The sequence below is a fragment of the Myxocyprinus asiaticus genome, chromosome 33, assembly GCF_019703515.2.
Source record: "Myxocyprinus asiaticus isolate MX2 ecotype Aquarium Trade chromosome 33, UBuf_Myxa_2, whole genome shotgun sequence".
Classification (NCBI taxonomy): Eukaryota; Metazoa; Chordata; class Actinopteri; order Cypriniformes; family Catostomidae; genus Myxocyprinus; species Myxocyprinus asiaticus.
In genome coordinates, this window is record NC_059376.1 from 37756679 (window position 1) to 37777407 (window position 20729).

The 20729-nt window shown below is 36.5% G+C and overlaps 1 protein-coding gene across 1 annotated transcript in view; it reads right to left on the reverse strand.

Annotated features, from left to right (window-relative positions):
• The window catches only part of kcnd1 (potassium voltage-gated channel, Shal-related subfamily, member 1), a 79046-nt gene that overhangs the window by 16085 nt on the left and 42232 nt on the right, over positions 1-20729 (reverse strand). Inside the window, exons 3-4 of the mRNA XM_051668627.1 lie at positions 4544-4706; positions 3708-3791 (exon numbers count right to left, since the gene is read on the reverse strand). Of these exons, the coding sequence (XP_051524587.1) occupies positions 3708-3791; positions 4544-4706 (247 nt within the window). The remainder of the gene's footprint in view (positions 1-3707; positions 3792-4543; positions 4707-20729) is intronic.

The following is a 20729-nucleotide window of genomic DNA, read 5'->3' on the forward strand; positions in this document are numbered from 1 at the left end:
CCGCATCGTTGCCATGGACATGTTCTCACAATGAGTACGTGACCCATCCACGAATGCTGTCTCCGTGTGGGCAGTGCCCAGACACGAAAGACAGCGATCGTGACCGTCAGAAGGCGAGAGATAACGACCGCAACCAGGAATAACACACAAAGGGAAGGGCATCTTTAAAAAGTAGTTCCGTGTGTGCCGCTCTTTTAGAGAAATGTACACTTTTTTTAGAATATACTCTTTTATTTCTGCCGAAGTGCAGGGGAGTTCTCTGCAGTGCACCAGTACAGGGGGGGAGAAGCTGCTGAAATGCGCTGTCAGATCCAGCGGAGGTGAATGAACAGCCATGAGAATTCAGCTCAGTGAGCATCGACCGTTCGGCTCCGAATAGAAAATCTGAATGAGTGGTTGCATACCAGCTCCTTTTATACCCGTATGTTTGGGGGAGTGGTTTGCAAATACCACTCGCCAATTTTCACAGGCCTTTTTTCAAAGACCAGAGGTGTTTCGGGCTCCCAAGAGTGATCCCGAGTGTCACTACATCGACACAACGTCGAGTGAGTGATAGATAGGGAACCAGGGTTTTCTCATAAAGGCAGTTCTTGGAAAAGGGCAAGCGATTTTTTTTTTCCAATGGAAACAGCGCTAACATTCAATATGGCAGCTATAGGAATGGAATTCCTGGCTAACAACATCAGCTGTTTCTTTACTCTTATAAAAAAGATCGTTCCGATTCGATGAAACAAGTTGAAAGCCACTGTAAAATGTCAGTACAATGTCATGCACCTGTGACCTGTAGACCCATGAATCTGAAGGGAAACGATCGACCAATCAGAGAATAGCAGCAAACAAACTGCGGCAAAAGTACTCTGCAGCGATCGCCCACTTCCATGACGTGCTGTGAATGACACAATTGGGTCTGTCTCCCTAAACTCTCAAACTACTTATATTTTTGTATAAATTTAGATATTTTAAATATACTAAATCTATACTTGAAATCAACTTTAAATAGTTTTCTATTTTTCCACCGTTTTTATTTCGATTAAGTCTGTAGTTCATACACTCATTAAATTCTTTAAGTACACAGTCTTGTCCCTTTGTTTTCTTATTTGTTTTTTGTCAGAATTTTACTTTTTTTCCCATTTTTTTCTATACTTTCTTGCTTCAAATCAAAGTTTGTAATGTTGTGATTCATCTCAGAGCTGGCTGGTTTGGTTCATGGCTTAAAACTCTTTTATGAAGGATTTTCTGTAATCCCAAAAGAAAAATAAATAAATAAATAAATGGGAAAAATACTTCTGAAAGCAAGACGACTGAAAAAATGGACAGAAACTCTTGCACTCTATTTGCTACGTTGCTTGGCAACCAAAAATCAGACTCTTATTATACCCTTAATAATATACAGTATATATATGTACCCTGTATATACAGTATATACAAGTATATATATATATATATATATATATATATATATATATATATATATATATACCCCTAAAATTAATTCAACATCAACTATGCAATAATATGAATATTTAGAATACTGTATAAAAGAATATTAAGAACTGTATCAGATTATATCAGAACTAGAACGATTAAAAACTGAAGAATTCCTAATTCATTGTCAATTTTTATGGCAATTGTCAAATGATTTTATTCATCATTTACCCTCATGTCATTACCGTATGAGTTTTTTCTTAGGTGTAATACAAGAGGAGAAATTTTAAATACGGGGCTCTTTTTTCCAGACAATGAAAGTGAAGGGTGACTAAGGCTGTCAGTCTTTTAAAATTCTGCCTTAAATCTCCTTTTGTGTTCCATGGATAAAAGAGAGTCAGAAGAGTTTGGAACGACATGATCTAAAAAAATTAACTGCCGATGACATGCATATGAAGTGTTTTAAAGTCATTCATTCTTAAAATTTTTTGCATAGTTCCTGATCCTACTGTTAGAATTATCTCAGCAGAGAACCATCTTATTATGAAAAATCCAATATCAAAGACTTTTGCAGGAGAGAGAAATCTTTGAGGCATCTATTTCATTATTGTGTTACTGGAGATGCAGTCTCTTTCAACTAGTTGAAAGAACACTTAGTGATTTAATCTCATCAAAACTGCTTCCTAGAATTCAGACCAATTATGTTCTTCTTTACTGGTCTTTTCACCCTAGTCTCGCTAAACCAGAATTTTGACTATTGGAATGAAGTTTGATCCACATTACAGCTTATTTTGGCCAAGAACCACCTAATAGTCATTAAGCGTGGATAAATCTGTAATTGGGCATAACTCTGAGAGCAAAGTGGAATATGAAGGTATGTTCAAAGATATCTCTTTATCCTACAAAACTCTGTATATCACTTATTTTATATCACATACCCTGTTCACTTATTTTATCATTGTTTTAGAACTAACTTTATTTTAAGGTACACACATATGGTAAACTGGTTTACAGAATTAAACTCTATATATCTAATGGAGGGCTTCATGGTTATGAAATTTGGCTGGCAATTAATTGTCAAACATATAATTGCAATTATGATGATTTACGATTATGACAATTAATTGTCATTCAAATTTTTTAAAGTATGTGTGTGCTTCATACAACTTAAGAAGTCATTTATTCATATTTATCTTGGAATCATATAATAAACTATGGATATATGATTTCCTTAAAGTCTTTAAAAACTCATGAATGACATGAAAACTATATGTCTCTATTTTTGATCAACTTTAGTCTTGGTCCATTTTACATTTTCACTGTTGTTTTTGGAACCTAGCCAACCTGAATAGCTCTTTTATATTATATTATATTATATTATATTATATTATATTATATAGGGTTAGGTAGGATAAGGTTATGGTTATGTATATGTTATGTAATATGTTATTTATGCAACATATCATGTAAAATATTTCTGTCCCCAATTCTTCACTTTCACATGTTATTTTAAGGCACTCCCATTAAAAACACCATTTCTCTTGAAGGAAGACCTTTGAGATTCTGTTGAAAATATGTTTCTTCAGTCTATCATCTCAGCAGAAATAGAGTAAGTGGGCTCCTCCTCTCTGTCACTGTGTGTCATTAACACTGTGTATGAACCCACAAAGAACAAGAACATTTGCCATTTCACAATTGTTAATTGAAAGTAAAATTGGAATGCTTTGCATTCACTGTCAAAATCCTCATTTATATTTTCGTGGGAGTTTAGCATGAATCTCCACAGATGGCACGTGCATCAGAGTGCTTCAGAAGCAGTTCATCTTCTCACACTCTTCAGGAGCTGCTCTGGGTGCAGTCCGTGGAATTCATTTGGAGTGCTCACATGCAGTAAAACCAGAAAATGTGACACACAAATGCAACGTTCATGGCATTTCCGCTTAAAATGCCTCTATTTGGACAGCATTTAATTACATTTTAAATGTAATTAAAATATGAAGTGCACAAAAATCGGTTAGAACCAGATAACCACGATCAGACGATTATTTAATAACCGCAACAGGCCTAATTTCATGCCATGACACTTGCTAACTTTGCCAAATCCAATAACTAGTTCTTCCTCAGATGTGCTCATTTAAGGGATTTACTTACAGATTTAAATGCGGTTATAACTCCCAATGTACCATTTTTCTAGTGTGTACATAACCTTTCAATTATTTACCCATGTATTAAATGAAAAACAAGACTTTTTAAATTTCTACTTGCATTAAAAACAGTCTCACCTGAAATCCTCCATCTTCTTTGTATTGTAGAAAGGCATTGGTGGTTCCCTTCTTGGCCAAGCGAATCCTGGCAAGACGCACTTTCTGTAAAACAGAACAGAATTTATCTGAATCGATCGTGTCAGCAGTTATTTCACATACAACTCGATCTGCTGGCTAAGAGGAGTAATGAAGCCAAAGGTGCTGTTTTGTTGCATCATGATTTTTATTCAATGTTGTTTTTTGGCCTTTTTACCACTTTATTGACATAAGAGTGGACAGAGAGAGGACAGGAATTGATATAGAAGAGGAGACAGAGAGATGGTGGAATGGCATCGGGAAATATTGCTAGCCAGATTCAATCTCTTACTGACAGCATGAGCACAAATACTCAACATATTAAAAAAGGGGACGAGCCCTTTGATAAGTCCCACCCCATCTACCTGTTTCAATATGAAATTTTTCAGTGCAGGAAAGAAAACTATGCCTGTCAAGCCATTTCATGGGGTCTATAAAGGGATAGTTTACTCAAAAACGAATGGAAAAAAGATGAATGGTGACTGAGGCTAATATCATGCCTAACATCTCTTTTTGTGTTCAGGAGAAGAAAAAATATCATATAGGTTTAGAACAACATGAGGGTGAGTAAACAATTAATTTTATTTTTTGAGTGAACTATCCCTTTAAATAACAGAATCTTACTTCACAATTTTTTTTTTATAAGAACAGCAGCTGTCTTGGATAAGTCACAAAGAGCCAGTGGATAAGCTAGTTTTCAAAAAACAAAAGGCATCAAAGATAAATAACAAGGCACATCTGGAACAGATTTGGTTTGGGATAAAGCAGTTCTTTAGTACCTGCTGAGCTCTCATTTTGTCCGCTCTCTGGTTCTGATGGTAGATTCGGCTGAAGTTGGACACGATGACAGGTACAGGAAGGGCGATAACCAGCACGCCGCTGAGAGAGCAGATAGAGCCAAAGATTTTTCCAGCAATGGTGTTCGGAACCATGTCTCCATACCTGCAACAAATGCCAACGTCAGTTAGGTACAATGGCTTTGCTTAGACAGGAAGCAAAATCTTTTTTTTCTTCTTTTTTTTATTTTTATTTTTTTGCCATTTCCAAATCGAATGCATTATGTTTGATATACTGTAGTCCAAACAGCAAAATAATAATAATAACAATAACAATAATAATAATAATAATAATAAAAGCACATTTAATGTTTACAAACCTGATCCAAACCACATCCATATGTGGTATGAAATGCATATGTACCATCATAAAAAAAAGCACACACTGCAAAAAATGATTTTCAAGACAAGTATTTTTGTCTTGTTTTCCTGTAATATTATCTAAATATTCTTAATACATGATTTATTTACTTGTCAAGTAAAATGGCATAAGATATTAAGTTTTGTTTTAAGAGAAATCTGTCAAAATTGAGTGAATTTTAGACTTAAAACAAGAAGAAAAAAAATATCTGCCAATGGGGTAAGAAAAATAAACTTGTTTTTCCCTTGAAATAAGTTTATTTTTCTTACCCTATTGGCAAACAGATTTGTTTTTATTTATTTTATTTTTTTAAGCATAAATGTAAAGCACAAGACTTAAAATCTTAGGCCAGTTTGCTAAGTAAATAAATCATGTTTTAAGAATGTTTAGATATTTCTACTGGAAAACAAGACAAAAATACTTGTCTTGAAAATCATTTATTTCAGTGCCACATAGTCTGGAACTTGTCCGAATAGATTCATTTTCGTTCACTCTTGCCTCATATGGCAAACTGTGACATTCACTATGAAGTCAGCGCAGTGTTTCCTGCATAAATCTGTTTTTGCAGTGAGGAGTGGAATATATAATTATATTATATTATATTATATTATATTATATTATATTATATTGTATTATGGTAATATATTTTTAATAACTTAATTATTATATTTACATTTTTATGTATTTTAATTGTTTTATTTAATTATATATATATATATATATATATATATATATATATATATATATATATATATACACTATATTGCCAAAAGTATTCGCTCATCTGCCTTTAGACGCATATGAACTTAAGTGACATCCCATTCTTAATCCATAGGGTTTAATATGACGTCGGCCCACCCTTTGCAGCTATAACAGCTTCAACTCTTCTGGGAAGGCTTTCCACAAGGTTTAGGAGTGTGTTTATGGGAATTTTTGACCATTCTTCCAGAAGCGCATTTGTGAGGTCAGACACTGATGTTGGACGAGAAGGCCTGGATCGCAGTCTTCGCTCTAATTCATCCCAAAGGTGCTCTATCGGGTTGAGGTCAGGACTCTGTGCAGGCCAGTCAAGTTCTTCCACACCAAACTCGCTCATCCATGTCTTTATGGACCTTGCTTTGTGCACTGGTGCGCAGTCATGTTGGAACAGGAAGGGGCCATCCCCAAACTGTTCCCACAAAGTTGGGAGCATGGAATTGTCCAAAATCTCTTGGTATGCTGAAGCATTCAGAGTTCCTTTCACTGGAACTAAGGGGCCAAGCCCAGCTCCTGAAAAACAACCCCACACCATAATCCCCCCTCCACCAAACTTCACAGTTGGCACAATGCAGTCAGACAAGTACCGTTCTCCTGGCAACCGCCAAACCCAGACTCGTCCATCAGATTGCCAGATGGAGAAGCGTGATTCGTCACTCCAGAGAACGCGTCTCCACTGTTCTAGAGTCCAGTGGCGGCGTGCTTTACACCACTGCATCCAACGCTTTGCATTGCACTTGGTGATGTATGGCTTGGATGCAGCTGCTCGGCCATGGAAACCCATTCCATGAAGCTCTCTACGCACTGTTCTTGAGCTAATCTGAAGGCCACATGAACTTTGGAGGTCTGTAGCGATTGACTCTGCAGAAAGTTGGCGACCTCTGCGCACTATGCGCCTCAGCATCCGCTGACCCCGCTCTGTCATTTTACGTGGCCTACCACTTCGTGGCTGAGTTGCTGTCATTCCCAATCGCTTCCACTTTGTTATAATACCACTGACAGTTGACTGTGGAATATTTAGTAGCAAGGAAATTTCACGACTGGACTTGTTGCACAATACCACGCTGGAATTCACTGAGCTCCTGAGAGCGGCCCATTCTTTCACAAATGTTTGTAGAAGCAGTCTGCAGTCAGTATGCCTAGGTGCTTCATTTTATACACCTGTGGCCATGGAAGTGATTGGAACACCTGAATTCAATTATTTGGATGGGTGAGCGAATACTTTTGGCAATATAGTGTATATATAATGCTTTATTTTTTTATATATAATTTGAATATTATGTAGCAAATGTGTATCTTCAAATACATGAAATGTAATGACTTTTAAAATGTTGTAAATTTATGTAGCTAGTGGATATACTGGAATATGCTTAGTGAATATACTGGAATTTATTTTAAACAAAATACATATTTGTCATTTTCAATTTTGTTCAAGGTGATTAAATAAAAAAAAAAAAAAAAAATTAAAATAAAACAAAAATCAATAACTGTCCAATAAGTGAAAGGATAGCATTGGGGGTAAAAAGCCCCCCTGCTGCAGGGGCTAAAGGCCCCTATTAAACACACATTTCTTAGGGGGAATAGATTTGCTATGGTTACACTGATTTATCCAATCACAATGGACATTCATTTGTTTAAAGAATAACTTGAGATGTTATGAAATGTCAAATGTGATTGAAATAAACAAGAAATGATGCACCCTTTTCTGAAGTGATTATTTTAATTAAGCATTATCTTAATTTGTTACTAAAAAACATTTTACTGTCTCAAAAGCATTTGCCTTAGTTGACAAATTGTGCCCTATAACTATTGCCTATATCTATACTATATCTACGCTTTATCAGTATAACCCCTCTGGGGGCCTTTACCCCAAGTGAGGGAGATTTCTTGAATCTTTGTTACCAGAGAAAAAAAAAAAAGTGCATTTTCTGTGCCGTTGTACCCTACAAAACAATTCTTGCTTTTCGATTCGGACTTGATTAAAACAGACATTTACTTATGGTTCCATAAGTGAGTCCGATGCTAATTCAGTAACTACTCTAAAGGATTCAATGAGTAAATTCAGTGAAGGATTCACTGATTCAAACCGCTAATTTGTGAGTTGGTGAGTGGCTTTGAATGATTCATTCCAAAGAACCAGTTCAAAAAAAATAATTTTGAAAGATTCACTCAAAGAACCTGTTCATAAGAGTCATTTGGAACAATTCATTCAAAGAATCAGTGCATAACAGTAATTTGATTATGAATCGGACTATACAAGTCACGTGCTGCAGTATTTAATTTCAGCCATGGGCACAGTGCAATAGAAAGATGTGCTTGTTTTTCCGTTATTTCACGGTACACACTCTTTTTATCTTAACTACAAGCTTACAACTCAGGTAAGATATCATTTCTTTTGCCATGGTGCTGAACATACAGTAGCAGGTGGAGCAAACAGGTTTTGGACACAGTGGGTCTTATTCACTCATAATTGTGTACAAGTTGCATACTTATTTGCACAGAAAAGGTCCCGAACAAATATATGCATAGGCCCAACGTGCGTTTGTACTCTATATCATCATGTAAGTAAAACAATTAGGCTGGGCTTTACTGTTCTGTGTGTGTGTATGAGAGAATGACAATTAGTGTGAATGTGATTACAGTAATGTAATGACCGATGCTCGCTCAGAATCTATTTTGCATTGGCATTTAATCTAATTGTGTAAATTAGTTTGGAAAATTGCCTTGGTATTTCAATTCGCAGGGCTCTAAAGCTCATCTCTCTGGCACCCGGGGGTCTGCAGACCCCGAACACCACCCATTACCCATTTGTACTTGCAGAGTAAACCATCACAGAAAGGCAATAATATCTCTTTTGCACAAGCTGTCTCCCTACAGCATCACCACAGACTCATAAAATACCGGCACAATACAGTTCTGCAGTTGCCATAATTGTTTTTCTGGTGTTTAAAAGTAATACAGTTTATTCTGTTTCCTCCTTATTACCTCACTGTTACTTGGTGGGCCAAGTGTCTGGTCACCCAAGAGCTGTTATTGATGTGTAAAGGCAGATGATCATGTGTTGATGCATTCATACATATTACATCACAATTGAAGCTGCAAAAGTTCAGAATAAAGCAGTTTTTGCAGATAAGCTTCAATAAATGCTTTTTTTGGACTAGTGGGGAAGTTTTGCGTTCTGAAAGAGGCAGCATGTTTTATAGTACATAAAGCTCTTTTATCTCAAAAGACAAATTTGATTTGATTTGAGTTTTCTCCACCCTCCTTTAGATTTTTATTTTTGTGTATACCTTCTGTGGTGGTTCATGCCAGTCTCCCGTGAAAAAAACAAACAAAATCATTTTGATAGTGAGTGCAAAGCACTCCAGTTTCACTTCAAATTAACATTCGTGTAATGGCAAATGTTCTTGGTCAATGCAGATACATACAAGCAGATTTAATGACATGGCGTGACAGAGGACATGAGCCGCTAACTCTATTTCTGTGGAGATGATAAAATGAAGAAACATATTTTCAAATTCACACAGAATCTCAGTGGTCTTCCTTCATGTGAAATAAAGCCTTGTGTGTTTAATATATTACAAAATAATTAAAAATGTATATAAATAATTAATTAATATATACACTGTTGTTTTTGGAACCCAGCCAACCTGAATATTATATTATATTATGCAATATTAATACAGTATATATATATATACTGGCGGCCAAAAGTTTGGAATAATGTACAGATTTTGCTCTTATGGAAAGAAATTGGCACTTTTATTCACCAAAGTGAATAAATTACTATTACAATTTGAAATAAATGTTCAGAACTTCTTAAACTACTAAAAAAAAAAAATCCTCCACGTGCAGCAATGACAGCTTTGCAGATCCTTGGCATTCTACCTATCAGTTTGTCCAGATACTCAGGTGACATTTCACCCCACACTTCCTGTAGCACTTGCCATAGATGTGACTGTCTTGTCGGGCACTTCTCACGCACCTTACAGTCCAGCTGATCCCACAAAAGCTCAACGGGGTTAAGATCCATAACACTCTTTTCCAATTATCTGTTGTCCAATGTCTCTGATTCTTTGCCCACTCTAACCTATTTCTTTTTGTTTTTCTGTTTCAAAAGTGGCTTTTTCTTTGCAATTCTTCCCATAAGGCCTGCACCCCTGAGTCTTCTCTTTACTGTTGTACATGAAACTGGTGTTGAGCAGGTAGAATTCAATGAAGCTGTCAGCTGAGGACATGCGAGGCGTCTATTTCTCAAACTAGAGCCTCTGATGTACTTATCCTCTTGTTTAGTTGTACATCTGGCCTTCCACATCTCTTTCTGTCCTTGTTAGAGACAGTTGTCCTTTGTCTTTGAAGACTGTAGTTTACACCTTTGTATGAAATCTTCCAGGTTTTTTTTTTTTTTTTTTTGGCAATTTCAAGCATTGTATAGCCTTCATTCCTCAAAACAATGATTAACTGATGAGTTTCTAGAGAAAGCTGTTTAATTTTTGCCATTTTTGACTTAATATTGACCTTGCCCAGTCTATTGTGTCCTGTGGCAACTCAAAAACAAACACAAAGACAATGTTAAGCTTCATTTAACGAAACAAATAGCTTTCAACTGTGTTTGATATAATGGCAAGTGATTTTCTAGTACTAAATTAGCAATTTAGCATAATTACTCAAGGATAAGGAGTTGGAGTGATGGCTGCTGGAAATGGGGTCTGTCTAGATTTGATCAAAAATGACTTTTTTCAAATAGTGATGGTGCTGCTTTTTACATCAGTAATGTCCTGACTATACTTTGTGATCAGCTGAAGGCCACTTTGGTGAAATAAAGTAACAATTTCCTTCCAAAACAGCAAAATCTGTACATTATTCCAAACTTTTGGCTGCCAGCGTATATATATATATATATTAATTAATACATATACTGTATTACTATTGCATAATATAATATAATATAATACAACATTCAGGTTGGCTGGGTTCAACAAACAACAGTGTAAATGTAAAGTAAAGTTAAGCCTTAAAGGAAATCATATCCCTATTTTATTATATGGTTCCAAGTTAAATATGAACAAATAACGTCTTCAGGTGTATGTGTATCAAGCACACATACACCTTATGACGTATGACAATTTATATTACAATTAATATCATAATCATAACAAGCTCTAAAACAGACAATTAAATCGTTAATTGCAATTATTTGTATGATGATTAATCATCAGCCAGTTTTCATAATTGTGAAAGCCCTAGAGGCAAGTAATAGTCGAATCACAAATAATAATAGCACTGCATGAGGACAGCTGCAGTTTTGAAGTATCTTTTTGTGATGTTGCTGAAAGGCTCCTGGTGTATACACATTTCTCTGTGGCACACTCAGCCCTTTGGATCAGTCACTGACAACACAACAAAACGAGAGCGTGAGAGAGAGAGAGAGAGAGAGAGAGAGAGAGAGCACAACCATCTCTTGGCACTCTCATATTGACTTCATATTCTTCCCTTCACATGAAAGCGAACTGCAGGTGTAAATTAAACCAATATTTGTTTTTACAGTATTGTTGTTATTGCACACTCACATTATGCACCTGTCTGTAGTATCATAAGACGGAAACTGTCAGAACACTTTCCTACAATTTTACAGAAAGTATGCAAATCAAACTTGTATGCATTTTGTCTGGAGCACAGAAATACACGTCCTCAAACAGAGCTGTGGTGTTGATATTATATAGAGGGAAACATAAAGTGTGTGAGAGTGTTTTGTGATTTATGATTGAAGATCAGGGGTGCTGGTGGACTATCACATAGACACCATTTGTGTCCCCATCATGCAATGAAAAATGCATGATGGGCCTTATTTGGGCCATGGGGTTATTTATCATGGTTGATAATTGCATTGCAGTCATTTGGTATGTTCGGAATGGCTTCTACTCTAGCGTAATACTATTACACTATAAACTTTTTTTTTTCAGCATCCATTAATGTGCACAGTATGTGCATTTTCTGTATGCTTGGAATATCTGGATGGCCTACCCTACTAGATTTGCTGAAATGTGCCATATACAACACAAGAGACAATGTAGGACACCATGACCCTGTTTACACCTGGTATTAAGATGCATTTTGTTAAATACAGGTGTAAACGAGGTGCAAAACGTTTTGTGATCAGATCACAAAAACCATATACAGAGCTAGTCAAAAACGCATGTGACTACATTGCATGCAGCGAAGCACCACCACTCACCAGTCAATCAACCGCTGCACTAAAACAAGAGGTTAAACTTTGCCAGCAGCTTTAAAATAAAATAACCAATCGATCGGAAAATTAAAAAAAGCGAATACATATATAAGCATGAGAACTTCACGCATCTTCTTCAGTGTGTCTGATATCAGCAGGGACTCAGATGACAAGCACACACATCTGAAGCTCAGGTTTACTGTGTACAGGTACTCCACTAAAACAATGGATAATTTAGCTCGAAATGTTAAGTTTGTGCTTAGATTGAATTTCAACTGCATCTGGGAGAAACAGCGTGTCGGTTTTGTTAGCGGTTTTATTAAAGGTTTATTACTTTTTTTGCAGTTTATTATCATGCAGAAGCACAGTGTGACAAGCACAAAGTAACTGATGTATGTCATCATTAAATCAGAGACCCTCCCCTTGAAATCTGTAAACAAGTGGTCACAGGAGATGCATTTAAGTGACCGGGTGTAAACAGCGATGTGTCTCGCTCGACCACATGTGATCCGATCACCCGCAACACATCTTAATACCAGGAGTAAACGGAGTCCAGGATGCAATGCACTTGACTTAACCACCTATTTCAAGTGTGATAAATGAACCAGAAGTAATTGCAACCACGATTTAAAAGGGATAGTTCACCTAAATATAGAAATTCTGTGATTTACTCACCCTCATGTTGTTCCGTATGACATTCTTATGTGGAACACAAAAGGAGATGTAAGGGAGTATGTTAGTCTCAGTCACCATTCACCTCAATGAATGTGAAAGGTGACTGAGGCTATCATTCTGCCTTAAAGTAAATGACAAAATCTTTTTGGGTGAACTATCACTTTAACAACCTTTTCTTGACCCCTTATTTGTTTGACTGCAAAAATTAAAAGATTGTTACACAAACTGCATGTAAACATGTTTTTCTTTTCAGAGATCAGGAACTGGGAGTCGGCTTATTTTTACATTTTTATTAAGACATTATTTAGTAAGTCTATTAATCTGTTTTCCTCATCTATCTAAATGGAGACAGGCTTCTATTGTTCTAAAATAAAGCTAATTATATTTACTTATGACTAACACTAACACTAACCCTCAAAGAAAACCTTTTGCATTTTTTATTTATTTAAAAGAAAAACATTTTATTTGATTTATTAATTGTTTTCCTAATTGAGGGTGTTATCGTGTGTCCCCAAAGGGAGATTTTGTCAGATTTAGTTCACTTTTGGGGACAAATTTGTCTCCAAACTATATCTAAGTACATTCACACTGATATATTCATCCCTTCCTTTCTTTCTCTACCCACAAACCCTTTCTCCGCAACTCTTTCCAGCATCCCTCATTTGTCGGCCCCTCTGGGCACATTGCGCTCCCAGGACTAATCCACATCGGCCCAGGCACCTAATCTTGTTCCCGACTGGAGGATGTCCAAATTACAGAGGCAAGACAGTAATCGGTAGATGGCCCTAGGTGCACAGAAAGGGCAGGAAGCAGATATAGATTTGTACGATGACAATGCCTATTATCCCTCCAATGCTTTTTTCATTGACTCTAGATCATTGGCTGTTCCAATAAAGGAATAGTTCACGCAAAAATGAAATTCTGTCATTCTTTACTTACCTCATGACTTACTTACTTCAGTGGAAGGCAAAAGGATATGTTTTGTGTTCCACAGTAGAAAGAAAGTCATACGCGTTTGGAAACACTTGAGGGTGAATAAATGATGGAATTTTAATTTAACTATCCCTTTAATGTTACTTCACAATGCCGCTGAGCTTTAACACAGAGATAAATATTCAGCAGTTAAGTAAAGAAAAAAAAAAATTCCCTAATACAAGATGCAAAGGCTCATTATCTAAACGAGGGGTGATATGAACAATAACTTTGGTCTGGAACATGAAACAGTAAAACTGCAACATAAACAAGAAAGGTTAGTTGGAAAAGAACAGGTAATGTACAGGGCAGAATCATATTTTTTTATCATACAGCATAAATTCATACATATCTGTTAGATTTGAATTAGAGGAAAGCTCACTATCCCTTTAATTTCCTATAATAGAATGCCTTAGACAGACGTCTCGTGGGGAAGGTTGAGGCAGCCTGGCCTAGATGCCAGTCGGCCAAGAAAGAGGTCAAGGAGGCTTGCCAGAAGTTCACAGGGAAAATCAAGCAGAAACAGGATGGTAAATTAAATGGCAAAAGCAGGAGCGGGATGGAAAAGAAGATCAGAGAAAAACAGTAAACTCCCATTTTCACATATGCTGATGTTTGCATTATTATCCCCTCTCCTGAGGTACAAGCACTGGGATGTTTGTAGCCTACTCACTCTCTGGCTGTGTTCGGGATAGCATACTACCAATTGAGGTAGACCGATATATTGGTTTTACCGATTAATCAGTACCTATTAGTTGCTTTTTGGAACTATTGGTAATCTGCATAAATCTATGCGATAGTTGCGATATTCTTTTTTTTTTTTTTTTTTTTTTTGTCATCGTGTCTCCAAATTCATATCTTGTGGACAATAATAAACCTTATTTTTCATTAAATCTCATCTGGTGAAATACAGTATATATATATATACAAAACCCTTAACCTGATGAATATATACTGTAGGCTTTAAAAAGTTTAACTTTGTAAATGCTTTAATATAGAGCATTGTAATGCAGCCAAGTCTCCATCAATTCAAAATAGGAATCACTGGTGTGTTTTAGGCTTTTTTTATACTGTAGTTAACATCCCTCATTATGCACCAAATCTGAATTTTTTTTCTGGTTATTAAAGGGAATTTGGTTGAACAATAATCTGCATCTTGGATTTTATAAATGTTTGGCTCTTGTAGCATGTCTGTACCCATCATAAGTACCCATTTTTAACATTCTCTAAATAGATATTTAAAACTATCGGCCGATTAATCAGTTATCAGCCTTTTCCACCACCTTAGTTATTGGTATTGGCAAATCGATCGACCTTTAACTAAATACTACTCTTACTATGTCTGCAGGGTGTAGCAATGTTTTCTACAGATATCTGTAGCCCCAGTTCACTGCCCCAAATGAAGACTGTATCTCTGTATCTCACAATGCAATGCATGACTTGACTTGACCTTCCATTTCCAATGAACTAGAAGTGTCTCTTCTATCTCTTAATAAAAGATATAAATTGTTGAAGACATCACAGCTTGCAAATCAAAATGCCTGAAGAAGATCTTTCACCAAAACTTTTTAATTGTATTTATTATATCCTACCCACCATCCTGCAACCACCCCTTTATTACTAGAGCTGCCAATTGCTTAAATTTTTACATAATATGCCAAATTAATGAATCACATTAATCGCATGCAATATATCAATCAATTGCCAATATAGGCCCCTGAATAATAATAATTAATATTAACTGTAACTTCACTGAAGCTTTTTAAAGAAGAAATTATTTTAAGATATATAACAATCTGATAGTATTATTTAATTCTGCAATCAATTCTCATATCACAATACAATAATTATACCTGATAGATTTAATTAAGGAGACATTTATCATTGCATAATGCATTGTTTCACATTCTATTTAAAAAAAAAGTAGGCTATATACTGCACAGTACTGAGTTAAGTAGTGAGCTAGTATTCCCTTCAGAACACAGTCTCTCTCTCTCTCTCTCTTACACTCTTGCATGGAAATCTTACTGGAGATAAAGAGGACATTTATGTATCAGAGGGCAAAATTTAGAGAGCCCAAACTAAAGCTTCCTCAAACAAGTCTATTTTTGCCCTGAAAGTCTGATACAATCCTACTGTATTTCTTCGGCCATGAAACATGACATCACTTTAAACTTCGCTATGAATAGAAGCCATTGTACTTAATTGGAAGCACATCCTCCTAAAGTCCTTCACAGTGTGTGGAGTAGACTATCACATAACACACATAAAAGCTGTGTTTGGAATGGAATCCTAGCATACTGCTTACTGCATACTACACAATATGCTGTGTAGTATGTATTCCGTGCATACAGAAAATTCACATTCACAGTACACATACTTTACAATGCAGAAATGTTTTAAGCAATATGGTAGTATGCTATTCCAAACATAGCCAGAGACACAAACAAACACACAGCTGCAGCAAGAAGTTAAGGGTTAACAGGTGAATGGATTGGTTTTCATCAGGCAGTGGATGTAGTGAATGCTCGCACAGATTACACTGTGGAAACACAGTTGGATTTCAGCACTGCCATTTAATTTTTTGTGCATTTTGCTAGCCATCAATCTCCATCTTTCATTTTACAACCCTCATCTAGCCCTCACTTCACGTTCCTGCTGTACTTAGAATGTGTCCACGCACAAGTACCAATACAAATACACACCTCTGATTGAAATTTCCAGCTATACTTCTGATGCAATCAACATACTGACAGTATGCAAATGCTCTGATGCAACTATCTAAAGCTGTTATCCCTAAGAAAACAGTGAATGGGTCAATCTCATGTTTGTGTCTTATCCGAGTTCTTTAAGTGACGTGTCAGCTACTGTTAAGTACATAGCAAAACTCATTACAAATTTTAATATATTTAAGATAGAGAAGCTGTTGACAGTGTTCCCGCACCTTTTGACCAATGAATTTCCATGATTTTTCTAGTCATTTGCAATTACGGAATAAGGAGAGATTGTATTCACAAAGTGTAATTTCTAGCTATTGTGATGGTTTAGAGCCATAGCATTCAGACCAATTCACTAATGAATCAATGTGCGTTTCCCAAAAGCATTGTTATTCAACTATGGTCGCAAGTTCTATTGTTACCTCAATGATTTGGCATTTCCCGAAACCATGGTTCTAATGAACATTCGCGAACAATAGCTCTGTTGTTAGAAGCATAGTTTCTTGTTAGTTTGCTGTGTGGACATCATTTGACTTTGTTGAGGCTTCTATATCTTCCATTCTGTCCATCTTTCATTATGTCAAGACTTTGACCACGTTTGCATGCACTTAAGAAAACGGCTTATTCTTGGGTTTTGCAGAAAGTGGTGTTTTGAAAAGTCATGCAAACGGCATTTAGGGGATTAAAGGTTCTTAACAGAAAATGCCTAAACACCAGAGCCGGCCCGTCCTACAGGCGATACAGGCAGCCGCCTAGGGCCCCGCGAACACATGCAACGTAAATGAACAAGTCACAAGATTAAGAAACATTGATGACTTTTTTTTTATTATTAATCTCCACAGTCCATTGGTTTCTATTGCAGACACACTCAATAGAACGTGCAACGCGCGTGAACCTGATCATTTAACTTACAAATCACAATAACGGTGAAAACTAAAAACAACATATTAAGTATAAAATGAGCTCTGAATAATCACAAAAAGACAAATAACTGAAAGTTACAACAAATAAAATAACAGCAGTATATCTAAAATCGGCTAAACAGTACACACTAATCTGCATAATTTATTCATAATGCAAAGCATTGCTGGGAACTGGAGCGTGGCTTCTTATAACAGTATTATTAGACAGATCACACATCTGGCTGAATAATGCACACGCCTGACAGAAATGCAGGAAATACGTTTTATAAAATATTGCTTTGTGGCTAAATGAGTCTTTGAAGCTTATTTAGTGTAAATTATAGCAGAAACAGCGCTTGTCAGATCATTAGGGCTTTTCTCGTTTTCTCAAGAATAATCTGCTGGGGAAGGATTTCAGACTCGATATACAGATGCAAAAAAAACTCACATAGAGTGAACTTATGAGCAATTAATCTAGAAAATAACCAAACCATCCTATCTGCAATGATCTCTGCTCTCTTAGAGGTACAGTATGTGTTTATTCTTCACATATGTTTACAAATATATATTTCAAGGTGTTGTGTTTATAGGCCCTATAAACAAAAACATGTAATTTTATTTATACATAATTAAATTATGACAATTTTCACACCGGGGGGGCCCATTTTCATGATTTCGCCTGGAGCCCCACAAACCTACGGGCCGGCCTTACTTAATACACACAGTTCCTCTCAGAAAATGTGTCTTATTTGTCCATGTTAATGCATAAGTGACGTTCTTATATGTTTTTGAAGAGTGCACATGTGCTCAAATGTGTCGGGGAAACCCCACTATTACAGTGCAATGTATCTATTGCATTACACCATGCATTCCACGTTCGTGTCTTTAGCAGCTCCCTCACATTAAACAGTTTTCTGGTGTACGTGTAAATAAGCTATTATAAATATCCGCAGAAGTTATTACTCCACTCCCTGCGTAACATCATTAAAAACATATCTATATTGTTGAACCATTGTGGTTCAAATGATGGATGTGCGACATAGTTAGTACAAAGTTTTCGGGAAAAGTCGTGACTAGCTAGCTAATTTATCCAATAATGCGTCGTACTATGTGGTTAAGCAGTGAGTTACGTTGTTGTGTGGGAAACTCACCCTGGATTTGTGAACTGGTTTTGACTGATTCATTCGAAAGAACCTACTCAAAACAACAATGACATGACCATAGCTTGCAAGCAAGTTTATCTCTACGCACTGTTGAGCAAACAAAATAATTTAGAGCAGTACATAACTAGGTGTTTCTTCAAATTTGGGTACTTACAGCACTGTGGACTTATGGAAAGTAAACTCTTGTTAAAACATGATTTACACGCAATTTTTTTAAATGTGTTTTTTACATTTTTTATGTACAGTTGAATTCAGAAGTTTACATACACAGGTTGAAGTCATTAAATCAAATTTTTTAACCACTCCACAGATTTAATATTAGCAAACTACAGTTTTGGCAAGTCATTTAGGACATCTGCTTCGTACATGATATGAGTAATGTTTCCAACAATTGTTTACAGACAGATTGTTTAACTTTTAACTGACTATATCACAATTCCAGTGGGTCAGAAGTTTACATACACTAAGTTTAATGTGCCTTTAAGCAGCTTGGAAAATTCCAGAAAATTATGTCTAGCCTTTAGACAATTAGCTTCTGATAGGAGGTGTACTGAATTGGAAGTGTACCTGTGGATGTATTTTAAGGCCTACCTTCAAACTTAGTGCCTCTTGGCATCATGGGAAGATCAAAAGAAATCAGCCAAGACCTCAGAACAAACAATTGTGGACCTCCACAAGTCTGGTTCATCCTTGGGAGCAATTTCCAAACGCCTGAAGGTGCCACGTTCATCTGTACAAACAATAGTACGCAAGCAAAAACACCATGGGACCACGCAGCCATCATACTGCTCAAGAAGGAGGCGCATTCTGTCTCCTAGAGATGAACGTAGTTTGGTGCAAAAAGTGCAAATGAATCCCAGAACAACAGCAAAGGATCTTGTGAAGATGCTGGAGGAAACAGGTAGATAAGTATCTATATCCACAGTAAAACGAGTCCTATATCGACATAACCTGAAAGGCTGCTCAGCAAGGAAGAAGCCACTGCTCCAAAACCGCCATAAAAAAGCCAGACTACAGTTTGCAAGTGCACATGGGGACAAAGGTCTTACTGGTCAAATGAAACAAAAATTGAACTGTTTGGCCATAATGACTATTGTTATGTTTGGAGGAAGAAGGGTGAGGCTTGCAAGCCGAAGAACACCATCCCAACCGTGAAGCATGGGGGTGGCAGCATCATGTTGTGGGGGTGCTTCGCTGCAGGAGGGACTGGTGCACTTCACAAAATAGATGGCATCATGAGGAAGGAAAATTATGTGGATATATTGAAGCAAAATCTCAAGACATCAGCTCAGTTGGAAATGGGTCATCCAAATGGACAGTGACCCCAAGCACACCTCCAAAGTTGTGGCAAAATTGCTTAATGACAACAAAGTCAAGGTATTGGAGTGGCCATCACAAAGCCCTGACCTCAATCTGATAGACAATTTGTTGGCAGAACTGAAAAAGCGTGTGCGAGCAAGGAGGCCTACAAACCTGACTCAGTTACACCAGTTCTGTCTGGAGGAATGGGCCAAAATTCCAAAATTCATAGTTTAATATTTAAAGTCTGGACGTAGGACAAGGCTAAAACAGTAAAACCTACACATTAAAGGCATTTGAAAAGTATTAAAAATAAACGATGAAGGACTGATAAGAAGTATCCAAGTTGAAATCTGTTTGTTTTAATAGGAACAACCTCTAGGACATGAAAATACCTGAAGGTGAAGAAATACCCAACTCCAAAAATATATATTTGATATAGAAATTTCCATGACTTTTTTTTTTAATAACCTGATATTTCCAGGTTTTCCATGACTTTGGGAACCCTGTCTTTAAAGGATTCAGTTGAGTCTGGTACGACAATTCAATTTCGACGTGTCTTTGATGTTTTGCTTACATTGGCAATACATAAACATCAAGTAATTAATACACTTGCAACTACACAACACAATGAGTCTTGCTAAGCAAGATAACGGCAATGAAAGCACAGACCGCGTTAGCTGGAAACAGACAATTTAAATGTACTTAAAATATTCATGAGGATGTGGACTACAATTACAAACTCAGTGTTTGCTGGGGTGTGTGAACAGAAAACTGTAAAACTCTATGATTCAACACACAACACTTAATTCGGCTTACTTCACAAAGGCAGCTGCCATGCCTCACGCCTAAACAGAGCAAAACAGAAGTGGATGTGTTTAGACTCCGCCAGCGATTACGCCTGACAATCCTGTTTATCGCGCACAAGACTTCTGGATCTGACAAGCTCTTGCTAAGCACTTGACATGCCAAACGTTGCCATTCAAAAGCTTTCTTTTTAATCCTCTCTGCTCAGATTTAATCACATTTAAGTAATTACTGATTCAATTATGAAT